General features: G+C 45.2%; 1 protein-coding gene across 11 annotated transcripts in view; it reads right to left on the bottom strand.

The window, feature by feature from the left end:
- TBC1D8 (TBC1 domain family member 8) overlaps nt 1-19,892 on the bottom strand; it is a 121,795-nt gene that overhangs the window by 4,438 nt on the left and 97,465 nt on the right. For 5 of the 11 annotated variants that reach the window (XM_019931206.3, XM_019931208.3, XM_019931210.3 and 2 more), the window contains 9 exons: nt 19,204-19,418; nt 18,239-18,356; nt 15,519-15,804; nt 14,618-14,747; nt 14,383-14,481; nt 13,722-13,790; nt 11,459-11,605; nt 7,966-8,206; nt 7,046-7,111 (listed from right to left, as the gene is read on the bottom strand). In XM_019931206.3, coding sequence (XP_019786765.2) covers nt 7,046-7,111; nt 7,966-8,206; nt 11,459-11,605; nt 13,722-13,790; nt 14,383-14,481; nt 14,618-14,747; nt 15,519-15,804; nt 18,239-18,356; nt 19,204-19,418 — 1,371 coding nt within the window. The other 6 variants (XM_019931209.3, XM_019931211.3, XR_012325575.1 and 3 more) reach the window with 5 other exon arrangements.

The following is a 19,892-nucleotide window of genomic DNA, read 5'->3' as shown; positions in this document are numbered from 1 at the left end:
TATTGAGTCGTTTTTTTCCAACTTTACCCAAAACAAATGTGAGAATCCACTCAAACTGAATAGGAGGAAAATTACAAACCCTGGATGGTACGTGGGGCAGTCACGATAGAAATGGTTTCCCAAGTAATAGCTGCTGGGATGTCTAGCGGATACTGGGTCCCTATCCTCAAAGAGCTCAGCGTATCAAACAGAAATGTGTACACGAGTCACTCTAAGAAGATGCCCTAACAGAAGAACCAATACACACAAATATCATGAGAGCACAGAGAGGAACAATTAATTCAAGGGGTGGGTGAGTGTCCAGAAAGGAGCCAGGTCAAGTGCCAACAGTGACAAGGAGCCAGAAAGGCCAGCCAACCTCTCTCCAGTCCCTGCACACAGAAAGCACCAGCATCCGGACTGGACACGGGACAGTGGAGTCTTGGCGCTCACTGGAAAACACTCATGCTGCTATCTATTCCTATCAGAAATGTAAGATACAGTGCATAAGGAAAAACAGTAAACACTGAGTGTATACCACCTTTAAAAATGTACTTTCAACCTTTTAAAATGAGATACTTGAGCTTTTATAAATGTAACATTTTTACATTCCAATATATGTGTAATTCATAATTCAAGACTATAAGTGGATTGAGAGACAGTTCTATTAAAGCTTTCACCGTGTCTCACTTCAAATTCTGCACGTGTTAAAACTGGATGAAGGATCTGTATTTGGTTATCTCGAAGCTCCCGATCTCACATGTCTGTGTGACTGGTGGGTAAGTACATCGCTTCAACAGACACAAGCACGACACCCTCCTTACGGCTTCAAGCACTTTCATTAGTTGGTGCGCATACTCATTCCCTGTAACACTGTCATCATCGCTATCTCAGCACTTTCTAAATGGGATGCTTGTGGAGGGGAAAAGCCAGTTCCACTGAAAGTTGCTTCTCTCTGGCAGAAGAGTACATAGACTGCTTTCAACACAATTTGGCCTTCACACACAGTTGACACCACAGTCATCAAAATAATACCATTTTCCAATACATTTTCTTCTTGGAAAAGCCATACAGTGAGTGCCCCCCTTCGACCCCTCCATGTAGGCTAGAAACAGCAATCAATTTCTAAGGGAACAGACTTGCATTTGGATTAATTAGGAATTCCAGTATAACCAAGTCATTGATAGGAAAAGCAAACGAAGTATCCAACTTGTGTCTCAGATATCTACTATAAGAAAGTTACCTGAGCTGCAACAAGTACTGGACGCTGGGACCATAAATCCCATTTTAGTGGCTTAACAATTTGGACGATACTAGGGATCTTAAGCACCTAGCTTTTCTCTTTTAAAAAGCTCAGTGCAATCTTTTAATTTCACAAAACGTTTCTCAGGAGGTTTATATTCTACACTTGTCATATTTTGCAAAACCCTCAAGTGACATTTTCAACTCAGGATCCCAATACAAAGAACAGACTTTCATCTAGCCTAAGCTGTCTTTCACCAAATCAAATGTGCCTGGTATCACTTCTGATGTAGCTGACATCAGTACTGCCTAAGTTATTAGATGTAAACTATCATTTTTGGATCCTGTGATAAGCTGACCTTTGTTCGAACTTTATTAGATTCAGCATTTTAAGAACGTCAGTTAACGTGGATCCAGACCAGCAGGGACACCTTTTGGGGAGCTGCTCTGCAAGTCCAGCAACGTATTTCCTGAACCCCAGAGTTTCCAGGAGGAGCAGAACTGTCTATCAGCTCCGCTCACAGTGTGCTGTCTTTACAGGAAGCCTCCGATGCCTCATTCATTTGTGTTAATTTACCGATTCTGATATGTCATTCTTGGTAGCTTGTTTTGATGCTTCTTCCTAATGAATCTAATGTTCTTCCAGGAAATGGTCTTCTGGATGTCCAATTAGTGTAATTAGCTGAGTGAAATGACCAGTACTTACAGATTTAGCAATTTTCAGTGAAAACTCCTGATTCAGTAATCTTCTAGAATACTGTTCATGCCTCCATCACCTAATCTGGTATCAAATCATCTGGAATATTTCTCTTCTATTTGCTAAACAGTGTTGTAGTCACCATGGGGCCAATGAACTGAGCTCTTCAAAAACTGTGAGGCCTTGGGCTTAGGGCTTCTTTGCTTCCCGAGATGCATCACCTTTGTAAGTGACCTGACAAAGCCCTCTGTCTCCTGTTTGACCCTGCAGAGTTCCAGCGCTCTCTGCACAAGGCGGGTGTTTGAGGCCAGAGGCTGGTGTGCTTTGTTTGGTTTTCCACCTCCCATCAGGGCAATAAGACATCATCACTCTTTGGGCACACAAATTCAAACCTGTAATCCTCAGTATACTTCCTAATTAGTGAGTTAAGCTTTTTTCCCCATGAGTGTGTTTGTTCCACCTTTAATCAAAATGTTATTCATGAGGGTGGAAAACAAATATTTGTTAAAATCAAATCTATTTAAATGAAAAGTGCCTAAATGTATTGTGGATCTTCATGGCCCTGTCAAATTGATGCATTTAAATAGAGGTCTTAGGTTGTCTGCGTTCTTAAGACTTTTTTTTTAACTGCATCAAAAATTCAAATATTAAATAATTCAAATTCAAATATTCAAATATTATAATAATAATAATATAATTCAAATAATTCAAATATTAAATACAGGTAAGCAAGGGAATGTAAATTGCTAGAGTCACTATGGAGGTTCCTTAACCTAAAACTAGAGTTACCACATGATCCAGCAGTCCTACCCTTGGCATATATATCTGGAAGAGACAAAAATTATAATTCGAAAAGATACATGCAACCCCAATGTTCATAGCACCACTATTTACAATAGCCAAGAAGACATGGAAGTAACCTAAATGTCCATCAGTAGATGAATGGAAACGAGGCCCCCAAACTGTCTGGCTTTGGAAACCAAGGGGAGCTTATGTCCCAGGGACCTGGGGAGTGTAGGGATCTGAGATACTCCTACTGAGGGTCTCACTGGTCCTAGGACCCAGCGCAGAGGCAGCAGTTTAAGTAGTGCCTGGACTGCATGTGAAGGAGACCCGTTTGCTAATTTTTTTTTTTTTTTTTTTTTTTTGCGGTACGCGGGCCTCTCACTGCTGTGGCCTCTCCTGTTGCGGAGCACAGGCTCCGGACGCGCAGGCTCAGTGGCCATGGCTCACGGGCACAGCCGCTCCGCGGCATGTGGGATCTTCCCGGACTGGGGCACGAACCCGTGTCCCCTGCATCGGCAGACGGACTCCCAACCACTGCGCCACCAGGGACACCCCCCATTTGCTAATCTTAAAGCTTCTGCTGGAGGGGCAGAGACAGGTGGGACTTTCTTCGGGAACGAAGCACCATTTTCCCCTTTGTTCACTCTACCTATACCTTGCTAGTGGAGGTGGGCGCACAGTCACTGAACTCACAAGAGTGCCCCGCCCCAGGGCTCTTCACCTGCATCACTAAAGCTGCAGGTGTGTCCCATACTCAACCCTCTCTCCTGCAGCCTTGCAAAAGCCAGCAGATGAACGTGGTCCACACGGGGGCTATCCCTTGATCCCCTGGCCCGGGAGGGCAAGAGTCCTGAGGCCCCACAGGACTGAAACAATCAGAAAGACGGTTCTGGGCAGGCTACCACACCCAGGGCACTGCACAGACAACAGACTGGAACACACCCCCAGCCCACCTGCACAAAAGGGCCCATTTACTTGTCCTAGGGCTTCAACTTGAGGGACGGGCTTAGATTTGCCACACACCTAGAGGCTACAGAGGCGCACTTGGAATGTAGGCAGGGAGGCATAACCCTTGCACCCTCTCTTAGCCTCACCACAGCTCTCTGGTACCTTCCAAGGGGCTTATACACTCATCTGAAGTCATGATTTTTGTAACTGTTGCCTGGGGAGCACCTCCAGATCTCCTGGTCTGGAGGTCAGCACAGTTTACAATTACAGTCCCATGGGACTCTCCCACAGCCCAGAGAGTTCCAAATACAATGAACCCAAAGAGACACACACCAAGACACACTATAACTAAAATGATAAAAGTTACAGATAAAGAGAGAATCTTAAAAGCAGCAAGAAAAAAACAACTTGTTATGCACAATGGAACCCCCATAAGACTATCAGCTGATTTTTCAACAGAAGCTGCAGGCCAGAAGGGAGTGGCGCAATACATTCAAAGTGCTAAAAGGAAAAACTTCCGACCAAGAATACTCTACCCAGCAAGGTTAATCAGAATTGAAGGAGACTGGGCTTCCCTGGTGGCACAGTGGTTGAGACTGGTCCAGGAAGATCCCACATGCCGCGGAGCAACACGTGTTGCAGCTACTGCACCTGCACTCTAGAGCCCACAAGCCACAACTACTGAGCCCGCACACCACAACTACTGAAGCTTGCGTGCCTAGAGCCCATGCTCCGTGACAAGAGAAGCCACCACAATGAGAAGCCCGCGCACCGCAATGAAGAGTAGCCCCCACTCGCCGCAACTAGAGAAAGCCCACGCATGGCAACGAAGACCCAATGCAGCCAAAAAATAAATAAAATAAATTAAAAATAAATAAATACAAAGGAAAGAACATTTGAATAGTCCTATGTCAACTGAAATGAATTTTAAAAAAAGAAAACAATTGAAGGAAAGATAAAAAGAGTTTTCAAACAAGCAAAAGGCGTTTATCACCACTGAACCAGCCTTACAGGAATGTTAAATGGACTTCTTTAAGACAAAAAGAAAAACCCCTAGCTAGCAACAAGAAAACATGAAAGTCAAAATGTCACTGATAAAGGCAATATAAAGGTAAAGCTAGATCAACCACTTACAAAGCTAATATAAAGGTTAAAAGACAAAAGTATTGGGTTGGCCAAAAAGTTCGTTTGGAGTTTTCTGCAACATCTTTCAGAAGAACCTGAATGAACTTTTTGGCCAATCCAATAGTACAATTAACTACACCAGATTTGATTAAGGGATATACAAAATAGAAATATGTAAAATATCACATCAAAAACAAAACGTAGGGGGAGGGAATAAAAATACAGAGTTTTTAGAATACACTTAAACTTAAGTTGCTATCAACTTAAAATAGACTGTTATATATATAGGCTGTCATATAGTGAACCTTGTGATTAACTACATAGCAAAAACCTACACAAAAGATAATGAGAAAGGAATCCAAATATAACACTGAAGAATGTCATCAAACCACAAGGGAAGCGAAAAAAGAGAAAAAGAGCCGAGAGGAACTACAAAAAACAATTAACAAAATAGCAATAAGTGTATACCTCTCAATAATTACTTTAAGTGTAAATAGACTAAATTCTCCAATCAAAAGACAGAGTGGCGGAATAGATGAAAAACCAAGACTCATCTACATGCTTGCCTACAAGAGACTCACTTCAGATGAAAGGACACAAACTGAAAGTGAAGGGATGGAAAAGACAGTCCCTGCAAATGAAAGCAAAAAGAAATCTGGGGTGGCTATACTTTTATTGGGCAAAATAGACTTTAAAACAAAAACTGTAATAAAAGGCAAAGAAGAGCATTACATATTGATAAAAGGATCAACCCAACAAGAAGATATAACATTTGTAAATAGTTATACACCCAAGAGCAGCACATCTAAATAAATAAAGCAAATATTAACTGACCTAAAGGGATAAATTGACAGCAATACAGTACTAGTAGGGGACTTTAAGACCCCACTTACATTAATGGATAGAACATCCAGACAGAAAATCAATAATGAAGCATCAGCCTTAAACCACATATATATACAAAACATTCCATCCAAAAGTAGCAGAATTTTTAAATTTTTAAATTTAAAGCAGGGTTTTAAAAAATTTAATTCAACAATACATTAAATGGATTATATACCATGACCAAGTGGGATTTATTACAGGGATGTAAGGATGGTTCAGCATCCACAAATCAACATGATACACCACATTAACAAAATGAAGGATAAAAAACACACAACTGTCTCAACAGATGCAGAAAAAGCATTTGACAAAATTCAACATCCACTTATGATTAAAAACTCTCATCAAAGTGGTTATTTAGGGACCATACCTCAACGTAATAAAGGCCATATGACAAACTCACAGCTAACATTATAATCAATGGTGACAAGCTAAAAGCTTTTCCCCTAAGATCAGGAACAAGACAAGGATGCCTACTCTTGCCACTTTTATTCAACACGGTATCGGAAGTGTTAGCCCAAACAATTAGGCAAGAAAAAGAAATAAAAGGGAAGGAAGAAGTAAAACTGTCAGATACCATATATATAGCAAACCTTAAAGGCTCCACCAAAAATTCTTGGAATAAATGAATTCAGTAAAGTTGCACACACACATACATACACACAATGGAATACTACTCAGCCATGAAAAAGAAGGAAATCTTGTCGTTTGCAACAATACAGATGGACCTTGAGGGCATTATGCTAAGCAAAATAAGTCAGAGAAAAACAAATACTGTATGATTTCAGTCATATATGCAATCTAAAAAAATGAAACAAATGAATAAAACAACACCCATCGACTGTTGGTTACCAGAGGGGAAAGGGGTGGGGGGGGCAAAATGGGTGAAGGGGGTCAATTTTATGGGGACAAATGGTAATCAGATTTACTGTGGTGATCACTTTGTAGTGTATACAAAGACTGAACTATCATGCTTTACACCTGAAACTAGTATAATACCAATTTTACCTCAATTTTTCAAAAAACAGTAAGCTAAGATAACCATCTGTAAGGCAACCAGGGTTTGTCTTCCCCCACATTCCACAGGCCCGTGGTTCTCAAAGTGTGGTCCTCGGACCTAGCGGATTAGAAACCGGGGTGGGCCAGGTATCCTGTATTATAACAAGCCATCCAGATGACTCTGATGTACACTCGAGTCTGGGAACCCCTGCCATAGGCCATACAATGTGGTACTCAAAATCTGTCATCAGCCACCCCGAACTAGAAACATCTGTTGCCTCAAGTCTAAATAAATTTAAAAAGACAAGAACCTCAAGGTCATGCACAAAGCTGATTTATGTCAAGGCAGAACAGAGCCTAACTTTTCTACTTGGAATTTCTTACCTGGAGGGATATGAAGCCTATATAACAGTTTAATTTTCTCATTCATTTCTCCATTATACATAATATCTGCAAAATCCAAAAAGAGAGAGAGAGACTGAGTACATGCAAATGGTTTAAGTACATGTGTCAGGACACAAAGTCACTGTAGAGAGAACGTAGTAAGGTCAGTGTCTGTTGACCTGACACTTCACCTACTGCTACCCAGACAGTGTGTACCTGAAAGGAAAATGTGAAGGGTAGTGACTGGTGACTGCTGAGCGGCAACATAACCTCAGGAATTTTGTCTGGCCTCATACCTTCTGAAAGATTTTAATTTTAGCTGCAAGAGTTAGGAATGTGCGGGGGGGGGCGGGGAGGGATAAATTAGGAGGCTAGGATTAACATATACACACTACTATGCATAAAATAGACAACCAACAAGGACCTACTGTAGAGGACAAGGAACTATACTCAATAGTGTGTAATAACCTATAAGGGAAAAGAATCTGAAAAAGAATATATATATATACACACAACACACACACATATGTATGTATAACTGAATCTCTGTGCTGTGCACCTGAAGCTTACACGATATTGTAAATCAACTATACTTCAATTTTAAATTTATTTTTTTTAAAAAAATGTGTCTCAGGACACATTCCTAACAAGACACCACCACACCCTGGGTGCCCAGGAGAACAAGGTCAACAACCATGTATGTTGAGAGCCTGGGCTGCCCTCCCACCACCCGCTTAGGAAACATAAAAGTGGTCACGAGAGGAGCCTGCAGAGGGACTTTTAAAATCCCCAAATCACGGCAGGCGACTCCCAAACCCATTTCACTGAGTGGATGTGCCTGCGTGACAGTCTACTTGTCTTGTGTTCACAGACTCACGTCCCAAATGAACTCACTGCAGGACAGACCCCTAGAGTCATACCGAGACAGCTCACGAATGCTTTGAATTCGATCAGATGGTCCATGTTTTCATCCAGGAGCCTGAAAGTCCTTTCAGCGAGGATTTCTGTGTGGGCCCCGCAGGTCCACGGCGAGACGAGCTGAAACAGGCGTGCAAACTGCCGGGCGTCTATGCGGTACTGCTCCGCGTAGGGCCTGCTGGGGTCATGGCGCAGGGCCACGGGCCTGGGCTGCTCCCAGTAGCAGCTCATCATGTGTTCTCTCTAACAGGGGAGCGAGAGGGGTCTGTGAGGGGCGGCGGCCCCCATGGGAGGCCGCACACGTAAAGGCCAAAGCCAACACAGCCTTCTCTCCTGACTTGCTTTGCCTCGTAAAATTCAGTATTGAATAAGCAACATTATAAAACAAACAAATGAAAAAATTAACTCACAATCTCACCACTCCAACCAGAAATGTAGTTACAGGTAACCCTGTAGTAACAAGCAAAAACTTTTTCCTTTTTATTAAGGTTTCTTTTTTCATTGTAGCAGAATATACATAACAAAATTTACCATTTTAACAATTTTTAAATGTACAGTTCAGCTGCCATAGTTTTGTTTTGTTTAATTTTGGCCACACTGCACAGCTTATGGGATCTTAGTTCCCCGACCAGGGAATTGAACCTGGACCCACAGCAGTGAGAGCGCAGAGTCCTAACCACTGGACCGCCAGGGAACTCCCCTGCCACAGTTTTAATTATTGAAATCATACAATTTTTATTCTGGTATTTTTTCTTAAATCATATTATTTGAAAGTCAGAAAGTACTAGACAAATCTATAGGATACAGAAGAAACTATTTACCCTGGTAACCTGTGAGGATGGAAAACGGGGGCAGGGACCCAGATGGAGAAGCAAGCTTTTTTATATGTTCTGAATTTTCAACCACATGAATATATTAACAATTCAAAAAAGTAAAGGTAAAAAAAGCAAAGGCAATTTGAAGTCTTGGGAATAGACTGAAAACTAAAGCAATCAAAACTGGCCCTGTCGCCTAGGACCAGGTTAGCCTCTTTAGAATGTTTCTTTTACACCTGTACTAAATCACCTCTTGGGACATCTCAACTCACTTGAAATAGTTCCCAATGACTGCAGGGTTCTTCACGATTTCAATGCCCTCTGCCCATAAGGATGGCACAGAAACAAGTACAGATGCTATAATATCCAAGTGCCTATCCTTGGATGGAAACCAAAATGCCATCTATAATTTTACTGCATATTCTCTGGAGCCATGTTCCTTAAATAGCCTTTGCAGAATCAGGAAAAGTATCATAAGAATGTTCAAGTGTGAAACAAAGGTCTGATGAATTCCCATTCCTCAAACCCAAGACACACTGTGAATTTGCGTGTATATCTGCCACCCTGTGATGCTAGAGGCCCTCAGAATCCTACCCAGAAGAAAACAGTTATAAAGGCCAAGGACTAGTACAACCAGTTTACACAGAATCCTACAGAAAAGTCAATATAAAAACAGGCAAAGGATATGAAGAGATGATACAAGAAAGTATATGATTAGCCAATAAACTTATGAAAGGGTACTCAACCTCACTAATGAGTAAACAAATGTTAAGTTAAAATGAAATGCAATTTTCTACACAACTAGTAAAATTTTAAAAGATCCATAATGTTAAATGCTGGGTGAGTGGGGAACATAGGAAATGAGCACCCTTAGGCATCATCAGTAGAACTGAAATTTGAAAAATCTAAAACGCTTTAGCAATAGTGACTAAAACTTGGTTTGTGCATCCCTAAGGAACCCATCCTACAGAAACGGCAGCACAGGTGTCCCAAGAAAGGCACAAGCATGCTTGATACAGCACTGTTTATAAAGCAGAAAAAACTGGAAATGAGATAAATGTCCCTCAGCAGGTGAATGGCTAATAAAGTATGGTTAAGCCCTACCATCAAATCCTGCAGCCATTAAAAAAGAACGAGAAAAGATCTGTACATACTGAATCTACAAAAATGTCACAGGCACTGTTTCAGGTCCTGAGTATTTCCAAAAGTAGTCAATGACATCAAGTGTGTATTATATTGTTCCCATCTTACTTGAAGAGAGAAGACTAATGAAGCTGTTTTCAATTTCAGAGGATAAGGGACAGACATCGCAAATCTAAATTTACGTAATTTAAAACATTGCTTTATAACCTGGACGGACCTCGAGGACATTACGGTAAGTGAAATAAGTCAGAGAAATACTATATGATCTCATATGTGGAATCTAAAAAAAAAAATAGCAACATGGGCTTCCCTGGTGGCACAGTGGTTAAGAATCCACCTGCCAATGCAGAGGACACGGGTTCGAGCCCTGGTCCGGGAAGAACTCACATGCTGCAGAGCAACTAAGCCTGTGTGCCACAACTACTGAGTCTGTGCTCTAGAGCCCACGAGCCACAACTACTGAGCCGCGTGCCACAACTACTGAAGCCCACACGCCTAGAGCCCATGCTCCACAACAAGAGAAGCCACCGCAATGAGAAGCCTGCGCACTGCAACAAAGAGTAGCTCCCATTCGCTGCAACTAGAGAAAGCCCGTGTGCAGCAACAAAGACCCAACGCAGCCAAAAATAAAATAAATTCAAACAAACAAACAAACCCACAGTCATAGAAAAGGATCAGATTCGTGGTTACCAGAGGCTGGGGCTGGCCGTGGGTGCGGGTTATAGAACGGGGTTAAGGGGGTCAAAAGGTACAAATCTCCAGTTATAAGATAAATAAGTCCTGGGATGTATGTACAACACGACAACTATAGTTATCACTGCTGTACGGTATATTTGAAAGCTGCTAAGAGAGTAGATCCTAAAAGTTCTCGTCACAAGAAAAAAATCATTTTTGTTCTTTTTTTTCGTATCTATAAATTTATGACATGATGGATGTTAACTTACTGCGCATCATTTCGCAATACATGTAAGTCATTATGCTGTACACCTTAAACTTAGTGCTGTAGGTCAATTATACCTCAATAAAACTGAAAGAAAAGAAAGAACTGCATTAAGGCATAAAAGAAAGATTGCTTTCCATTCAGAATAAAAATAGATTTCATTACGTACACACTGTTCATCTTTAATAGGAAAGAGTACGTAAAGAAGACAGAGCAGGCTATTCCTTGCTGACATAGAGAATGGTCACACCTGTACGTTCCAGGCTTCGGGAAGGAGGCAATGAAGTTAAGGAATGGACTCCTTAATAAGACCCTATCACATATTTATACAACAATGTAAGGGTATCTCTATGTGGCCCTTTCCCTTGGGAAAACGAATTTCTGATTCAAGAGACAAGAAGAGATGCATGTAAAACCCAACTAGGGACCATTATACCTCACAGTACTTAAAGAAGCATTAAAATATAAGAGGCCAGATTATGAAAGCCAAGGGCATTCAGGGAAGGTCAGCAGCAAGGGGGCAGTGGGAGCGGGGGAGGACAGCCTGAGGGGGGTTCCGTGGCGGTGAGGATGGCTCTGGGCACATAAAGGAGGTACCTCAGGCTGTATGACGGAATTAGACACCATGATGATGACGCTACTGTCCTGGAATTTCTTTTGGAAGTGCATTTTGAAATTGGTCTTGTATTTATAGTTGAAGTTTATATTCATAGTTAGTCCTACACAAATGAAAGGCCTGCAGAGCTAAAAAAAAAAAAAAATACGAAAATAAATTTCACCCACATTGTTCACAGAAAAGATAGAAATAGGACACAGGAAATAGCTGTCTGTCTTCTTTAAATACTCCTTGTATGAAAGATTAATGATACAGTTAGTACTTAATGAAACTTATTTTTATGATGAATTTAAGGCAGTCTCTTAAGTCATACAAATTCAAATGTGAGACGTCTTATTCTCTCAAATTGAGAAGTTAGCCCTAAATAAATCAAAGATGTTTTATGCTAAACAACACGTTTGTTAACCTGCTTTTGTGTTTCTAGTACTCCCTGTTTTTCCTCCTTGAAAGTCAAAGAGAGGTGGCGGCGTGGGACACTAAGTCACCTCTGGCTTCGTATTTTCTCTTCATGCAACAGAGGAAACTATAAAACTTGAAACCCGGTGATGTTTACAGGAGACGTAGCCTGAGGACTCATCACGCATCCTGCTGACCAGGCGTGAGGAGTGCCGGGAACCTACTAAGCCAGCCACCATGTCAGTGACCACAGGGAGACGTGACACGACGGCCCCAGGAAGGGTCAGACAATATCTGCGGCTCTGCTCAGGAGACCTAAGTGCTGCTTAAGATTATCTTGAGCACGCGGCCATTTGAGTGCAGAAGTGCTGGCGGCTCAGAGGCCCCACCAGGACAGCTCCGGTGGCCGACTCCTCCGGGCTGGCCTGCTTTCTGCGGCTGTCTTCTCCCCGCTTCACTGCCAGGCTGTAGGGAGTGGGTCCACTGTCTGCCTCTCTTCCCCATTTTTACTGACTGTTTCGAGCAAGAGAAAAGGCACCTGAAAATGGTCTTTGCAGGGTGATTTAATTCAGCAAGTCTTCCACCTAAATATCCAAATAGTCGAAATACAGTTTAGCATGGTAAGTATTACCAACATGACAGGTTTTAAATGATTTAAAAATGAGTAAGACCATAGGGCAATGTGAAAAAGTGTTAATGACAGCATCAGGGGAAAACAGAACATAAAGTAGCAGGCAGACCAGCCACACAAACACAAGAATATGTACACACGTCATGTGGCTGAGAGGTTATGATTAAAAAGTATTTGAGGTGATACAGGGAATTGTATTCAATATCTTGTAAAAACCTATAATGAAGAAGAATATACGTATGGGACTTCCCTGGTGGTCCAGTGGCTAAGACTCCACGCTCCCCATGCAGGGGGCCCGGTTCGATCCCCTGCTCAGGGAACTAGATCCCACGTGCATGCCGCAACTAAAGATCCCGCATGCGGCAACTAAAAAATGAAAAAGATCCCGCATGCTGTAACGAAGACCCCGCACACGGCAACAACAAAGATCCTGCGTGCCGCAACTAAGACCAGCCACAGCCGAACAAATAAATATTTTTTAAGAAAAGAATATATATACGTATAACTGAATCACTGTGCTGTATACCAGAAGCTAACACAACATTGTGAATCAACTATACTTCAATTTTAAAAAATAATAATAGAAAAAAGTATACGAGGTGATAATTTCAATAAGGGTCACTGTTGCATCCACTATTTTTTTTTGTATTTTTTTAAATAAATCTATTTATTTTTGGCTGCGTTGGGTCTTTGTTGCTGTGCAAGGGCTTTCTCTAGTCGCGGTGAGCGGGGGCTACTCTTCATTGTGGTGCGCAGGCTTCTCTTGTTACGGAGCACGGGCTCTAGGCACACGGGCTTCAGTAGTTGTGGCACGTGGGCTCAGTAGTTGTGGCTCACAGGCTTAGTTGCTCCGCAGCATGTGGGATCTTCCCGGACCAGGGATCGAACCCAGGTCCCCTGCACTGGCAGGCGGATTCTTAACCACTGCCCCACCAGGGAAGTCCCTGAATCCACTACTGACTGGGGACTCGGCCTAGGGCAGTGAAGGACGTGTCCCCAGCACCGAGGGCCTATCAGCCGAGCACAACAGCATCCGTGCTCGGGCCCAGGAGGCACGGCCAAGCCAGAGCTGGCCGGGGGGCCGCTCCAGCCTCGCTGCCACCCAACAGGCACATGCCGACCCCTCCAGCCTCTGCACCCTCCCGCAGGCAGGCGATGACATCAGCTGGGGTCTGGCTCAGGGCCTGTCACTCCCTCATCCTCCCAGATTTTCCTACCTTGAATAAATCGTAGAGTTCCTCTAGGTCTTCTGGAAGGACTGAGACTTCGGGGATAACGACTCGCAGCTTGAGGAAAGAACAAACGGTCATGGAGTGAACTCTGCCTGCCCCTGGGAGGACCAGAGGCCGAGAGGGCGCGTCCCGCTGGGGTGGACGCCAGGCGCCCAGCTCCTCCCGGGACAGAGTCTGTTCCCATCACAGAGATCACTTTATGGCCGCTCTCTCAGGGCTTTTTATCCTCATCTTTTCTGATTCACACGTCCGCAACTCAGGACAAGCATTGTAAGTCCTAATGGGAGTAAACAGTAGCAAGGCTACAGCTTGGGCAGGAAGTTCCTCCTGCACAGCCATCAACACTGCAGGCCCTCGGTGCCGGGCATGCGCTATACTGTCCCTCATTTAAGCCCACACGGTGGTTAGTATTATCCTCATTTTACAATCGGGGAGACTGAGGCTCACAGTAGTTAGTTTGCTCACAATCTGTCTGACTCTCAAACTAAACCCACGCTCTTTCTCCACCAGCTCACCCTGTCAAGTTGTTAATTCAATGCAAAAAAAAAAAAAGCTGGCTTTCTCCTGTTAGGAGACCAGCAGGGCACCCAGCCCAGGTCAGCACCTGGCCGCCAGGAGCAGTGGTTCCCAGGAGGCCTCTACTCACCACATTCTGCTTTGTGGTGTCTTCGTGGCCCTGCAGGACCCGGATCCTGTGCTTGCAGCGCATGTGCTCGATCTGAGCCACAGACTGGTCTCCGAATTTCTGCAGGGAAGGAAGGGTCCACTCACTCACAGAATCCCTTATGCGTCCATACAGGAAACAGAAGTAGCCTGGAAAACCTCCCTGGAAGTCCATCTCCCAAGAGAGCTGGGGTGGGGCAGGGATGGGGCCCAGGTACCTCGTAGGAGTCCCGGATCAGGTCGGCAATGTCGGTCATAGGACAGGGCTCCTGGTCATCCGAGAAAAAGGCATGGTGGCTGCCTAGCGGGGGTCCAGGGCTATCCTCGTTCTTGATGTGATCCAGAAACCTGGGCACACCACCCACCGGAAAAGCACAGGTTTACCCTCCCCTGGGCACCATGCGACACCTGCCTTCACAGGGGCCCCTGGACACGTGGCAGCAACTGTCAAACCAGCTCGTCTGCCTCCAAACGGTGGGAGGAGTGCCAGGCAGCAACTGCTACACTCATTTTAGAGAAAACGAGAGACGTGCGTGAAGCCAGACTTGTGGACCTGGGCGCTACGGGAAGGTTTCCCAGGGTCTGTGACTCTCCAGGGACATAAATACAAAATCCTGTGCATACTGCAATTTTAAGCTTCCACAGTATTCTGAAAAGGAGCTTTTCATTTGTCATCCAACTTGCCCTCAGCTCCAAGGGACCCGGGTTCCCGTCCTCAGCTTTGCGGGACTTTGCCTTCCCTACAACGCACCATCCCCTATGCACAAAATGTCCAAATCCTCCAGCTGGCGGCCTGAGGCCCACGTTTTCCCGTGTCCGCCTGCCCGCCCCCGTTCAAGGCCACCATGAGTCCCTCTCGACTAAGGACACTTGAACCTGCTCAGAGAAAGGCACCGATACCCTCGCCCCTCCTGCCTCTCACTTGGCGGACAGGAGCGAGGGAAGGCAGACTCCTCACCGCACACGGGTGACGGGGCTGCCTGATGGCCTGGCCCTGGGGGCACATGGGGTGACAAGTGGTAGAGTGGAAGAACTCCCACAGCGACAGCCCGGCTGCCTGGACCTGCCGCCTGGCTCCTGGAGTCCCGCTGCTGCCCCTCCACCCCAGGCGGTCCCCACCTGCTGAGGACCATCAAGGCCTGGCTGTCGTCCTTGCTGCTGCACAGGTCCTCGGCGTTGGCCTCCAGCACGGCCAGCCCCAGCTGGAAGATGGCCTTGATGCCATCGTAGAAGAAGCAGTCGACCACGTTCACCGCACTCTCCAGGGGCATGATGCTGAGGAACAGCGTCAGGAACCAGGAGAGGGAGATGGACGCCAGGGCCGAGAGGTCGTGCATGTGCTCCGCCAGCTCAGGGAGCTGCTCCTTGATGAGCTCCTCGAAGACCGATTGGTCCACCTGGGCCCCTGGGAAAGGAGGCCACAGAGATGGGGGAGAGAGTCACTCCCTCCAAAGTCAGCCCCAAATTAAAACGACTCTGAGATACGCACAACGATGAAACGGGACTGGAGGCCAGAAAAGGACTTACACTTAGTTAGTTCACTGGTTTTTGATGTTTTGACCAAGGTAATTCTATGGGGAAAGGACAGTATTTTCAAAAAATAGTTGTGAATTGGGACTTCCCTAGCGGTCCAGTGGTTAGGACTCGGCGCTTTCACTGCTGTGGGCCCGGGTCCAAACCCTGGTCAGGGAACTCAGATCCTGCAAGCCACACAACATGGACAAAAAAAAAAAAAAAAAAAAGTGCCGAATCCAGTGGATATCTGCATGGCGTGGGGAAGACAGGAAAAAGGCAAAATTTCTTAGGACACAAAAGCATTAACCATAGAAAAAAATTACAAATTGGACTTCACCAAGATTAACAACTGGTGTTCTTCAAAAGAGACCATTAATGAAATGAAAATGCAAACTTCAAACTTGGAGAAAATATTTGCGATACATATACCTGACAGAGGTTTCATAATCACAATAAAGAACTGATGCAACTTAGTTGTAAGAAATCAATGACCAAATCTTTTTCTAAAAAGAGGTAAAATTTGGACACTTCAAAAGTGATGATAAATAAATGGCCAGTAGGCACAGAAAAACAGGTGCAACGTCATTAACAATTATCAGAGAAATGCAAATTAAAACCATCAGGACATTCCATTTCTTACCCACTAGGATGGCTAAAATTAAAAAGAAATTCCAAGTGCTAACAGGGATGCAGAGCGACTGGAACTCTCACACATTGCTGGTGTGAGATAATATGAAGGCATTTCATCCACTTTGGAAAACTGACAGTTTCTTATAAAGTTAAGCATTCATCTAACTATGACCCAGGAATTCTACTCCTGGGTAAAGACAAAGAAAACTGACAATATACATTCCAAAAAGACTCATACATGAATGTTCATTGCAACTCTACTTATAATAGAAGAAACTGGAAACTCAAATGTCTATCAACAGGTGACTGGTATGAATGTACAGTGAAATACTACTCAGCAATGAAAAGGAACTGCTGACGCGCCAACAACGTCGTGTTATGCGAAGGAAGCCAGAACATTCTCTATTATTATGTTTATTCCAAGTTCAAAAATAGGCCAAGTTCATCTGTGGTGACAGAAGTCAGTACCAAGCGTTGCATGTGGCAGGGAAGAGGCAGAAGGGAACTTTGTGGATTATGGAAATGTTCCAAATGTTCTACCCTGTATTGCGGTGGTGGTCACATTATCATGGAGGGTCTACTGATCACTGTTGAGTACCATCTGCCCCATAGCAACACTCCTCACCCAATGAGGGCTTGGACAACATGCTTCCCAATGACCGCGAGGTTCTGGTTACTCCTTGCTGCTCTGTACAACATTAAATACCTCGCGTGATATGAGGTGAAAAGGGAAGGAAACCAATTAACCACTCAGGCACAGGAGGGGGCAGAGGAAGACAGTCAGAGGTCACCAAAAGGCCGCCTCCTTCCCAGCCAAGCCCCACCCCACCTTCCTCCGAGTGGTCATCGCACTCCCTTGGTCCTTAGACTTCAGCCTTCAAGCATCTTCTTCCTGCCTTGTCCCTACATCCACTCCTTTGCCAAATTCCATCTCGAATTGGTTCTTTTGTTTCTGTTCCCATGGCTGCCGCCCTAATTTTAGGCCATCTCCATCTCTCATTCTGGATTACTAAAAAGTGTCCCTAAGAGTATCACCAGGCCAGAGCAATTTTCATGTCCTTTTCCCCACAAGGAGGTTGCTGGACCACAGAGAGGATGCAAATTCCAATCTCAACCGCACAAAGGACAGCAGCTCAAGTGCTTGAGCACTGATGGGTCAAACACAGGTTTGCCCAGAGCCCAGGCAGCCATAAATGTGCTTTCTTACGATCAAGCTGTAAGCGAGGCATTTTCCTCCTCTGCCCTTCACGTCGGCCCTCAAGGGTCTCCAGTATTGCTCTACTCCCCTCCTCTCCTGTCTGTACAAACTCCCTGGGTACCAGGAGCAGACCCCCTCCCTTTCCAGGCCTCAGCATCAGTGAAAAATCTCTTTGGTTTTCACTTTTTGATTTGCTTTTTGCGCCTAGGTTTTTCTTTCCTGAAGTTCAGTTATCCACATAATTCGTTTGTTCTTTATCCAAAACCTGTAAGAGTTTGTGGCAAGAGAGCAATCAGGTTGCCACATTCCACTCTTTTGCCAAAACTGTGCAGAGAATTACACTAGTTAGTTTTGCAAATTCAAGAGTCAAAACGGTGTTTGTGCAGAGACTAGCTGAGTGGCACAGGGGACTTTATAACCAGGACTGGTGATCAACATCTCTGCCCTGGCTCGGTCACTACCCCTGGGTACAGAGGGGGAGGAAGGAGGCAGTTACCAATGACTCGATGGTTGAAGTAGTCGGGCAGCATCCGCTCACACACAGCAACCAGCAACCAGAAGGCTTCCTCCTCCTCGGCGTATAGCAGCAGAAGGGAGGTCAGGATGTTCATGGACTGCTCAGGGGGTTCGCAGGGGAGGGGACAGTTACTGACGAGGCCACACAGTGCCACAGAGACATTCAATAACACACAAGTCCAAGTGATCCGCAGAAGTCAAGACTGCATGATGAGAGACCCAGCGTACCCACCCACAGCGACACCGAGCCGGAATGACCACGGTGTCACCGTGGCCTCACAAGACACACCGGGCTGAGCGACCAGCCACTGCTCCACCCCTGAGCCCACGGTGTGATGCTGGATTGGGCTGTGAGCACGCCTCAGGCTCAGATCCCACCCAGCTGTCTCTGTGTCTATGTTCGGACAGAGACACACACACACACACACACTCACCCACTAATTTCGCTTATGCACAGGAGACAAAGTTTAAAATCCTCTGTTTTTAAGGGTCAGTAGCTTCTCTCACCCAGCCTCGTGCCGGGGTTTTATTTTGTGCTTGCTTACCACTCGGAGGGTGTCTTGCCTCCACTCGTGCATCCTGGAGGAAGGCGATCCACCCCAAACAGCTTTTTCCTCCCCAAATAGCATTTAAAAAAGAATCCCTACAACTTCTGTACGGTCTGGAGGGAGAAAGCTCCCACGGCAGCTTCATGGATACCGTCCTGCAGTGGAGGCCCGGAGACCGTGAAGACTGCACAGCCTCCCGTGGACAGAGGCCCAGCCTGTGCAACGCTCTCCCTGGGCACTGGGTAACGTTGCTCCTTCTGCATCATCAGCCTGACTACACGAGGTTGATTCCCTCCACACGACAGTCCTCGGTACAGACGGCTGAAACACAGACCCGAGGCCTGGGTGGTAGCCCAGGATGGGGGCTATGACCTCCACCCCGCAGCGCACAGCTCACCTGGCAGTACCCGATTCTGGGGTTCCGGTGGGCATAAGCCGTCAGGACTCTCCTCAAAGCAGCGATCCCTGTTTCGTTTTGGAAGGCGGGGTGCTCCGGTAAGGAGCGATGCAGGTCCCGTTCTATCTCCTCTGTCACCAGGCAACACTTTCCCATGGACTCCTCCACCAGGTTGCCATAGTAACCGGGATGCGAGGCAAGGTCAGTGACAGCATCTGATGATTTAAAAGTAACGTTTCAAGGGCGACTGATTACCAGGAGAGAGTCCACATGGGGAGGGGCCTGTCCGGTCAGAGGACCTCAGTGGGGTCCTGCGACCTGAGGGACATAAAAAATAGTTTGAGACCACACACAACCAAAAGGAACTTCAGTTCTGCTAAGAAGAAAAGAGAAAAAAAGAAGTAACATGGCTTTGCTAAGAATAACCTTATAGAGAGGGGGGAAGAGCTCACACTAGAAATAGCTTTATTACTATGCTTTTAATAAGTTGTATTCCCTGGTAACCGAAGTGTGTGTGTGTGTGTGTGTGTGTGTGTGTGTGTGTGTGTGTGTGTGTGTGTGTGTGTGTGTGTGTGTGTGTGTGTGTGTGTGTGTGTGTGTGTGTGTGTGTGTGTACTTTAGGTGGTGGGATTTTGAGCCGTGTCACTTTCTTTGCTTGCTGCTCCATACGAATATGGACTGTTTTTATT

The sequence above is a fragment of the Tursiops truncatus genome, chromosome 14 (genome assembly GCF_011762595.2).
Source record: "Tursiops truncatus isolate mTurTru1 chromosome 14, mTurTru1.mat.Y, whole genome shotgun sequence".
NCBI classification, from domain to species: domain Eukaryota; kingdom Metazoa; phylum Chordata; class Mammalia; order Artiodactyla; family Delphinidae; genus Tursiops; species Tursiops truncatus.
The sequence above is the reverse complement of the archived record's forward strand: the minus strand, read 5'-3'. Positions and strand labels throughout refer to the sequence as shown.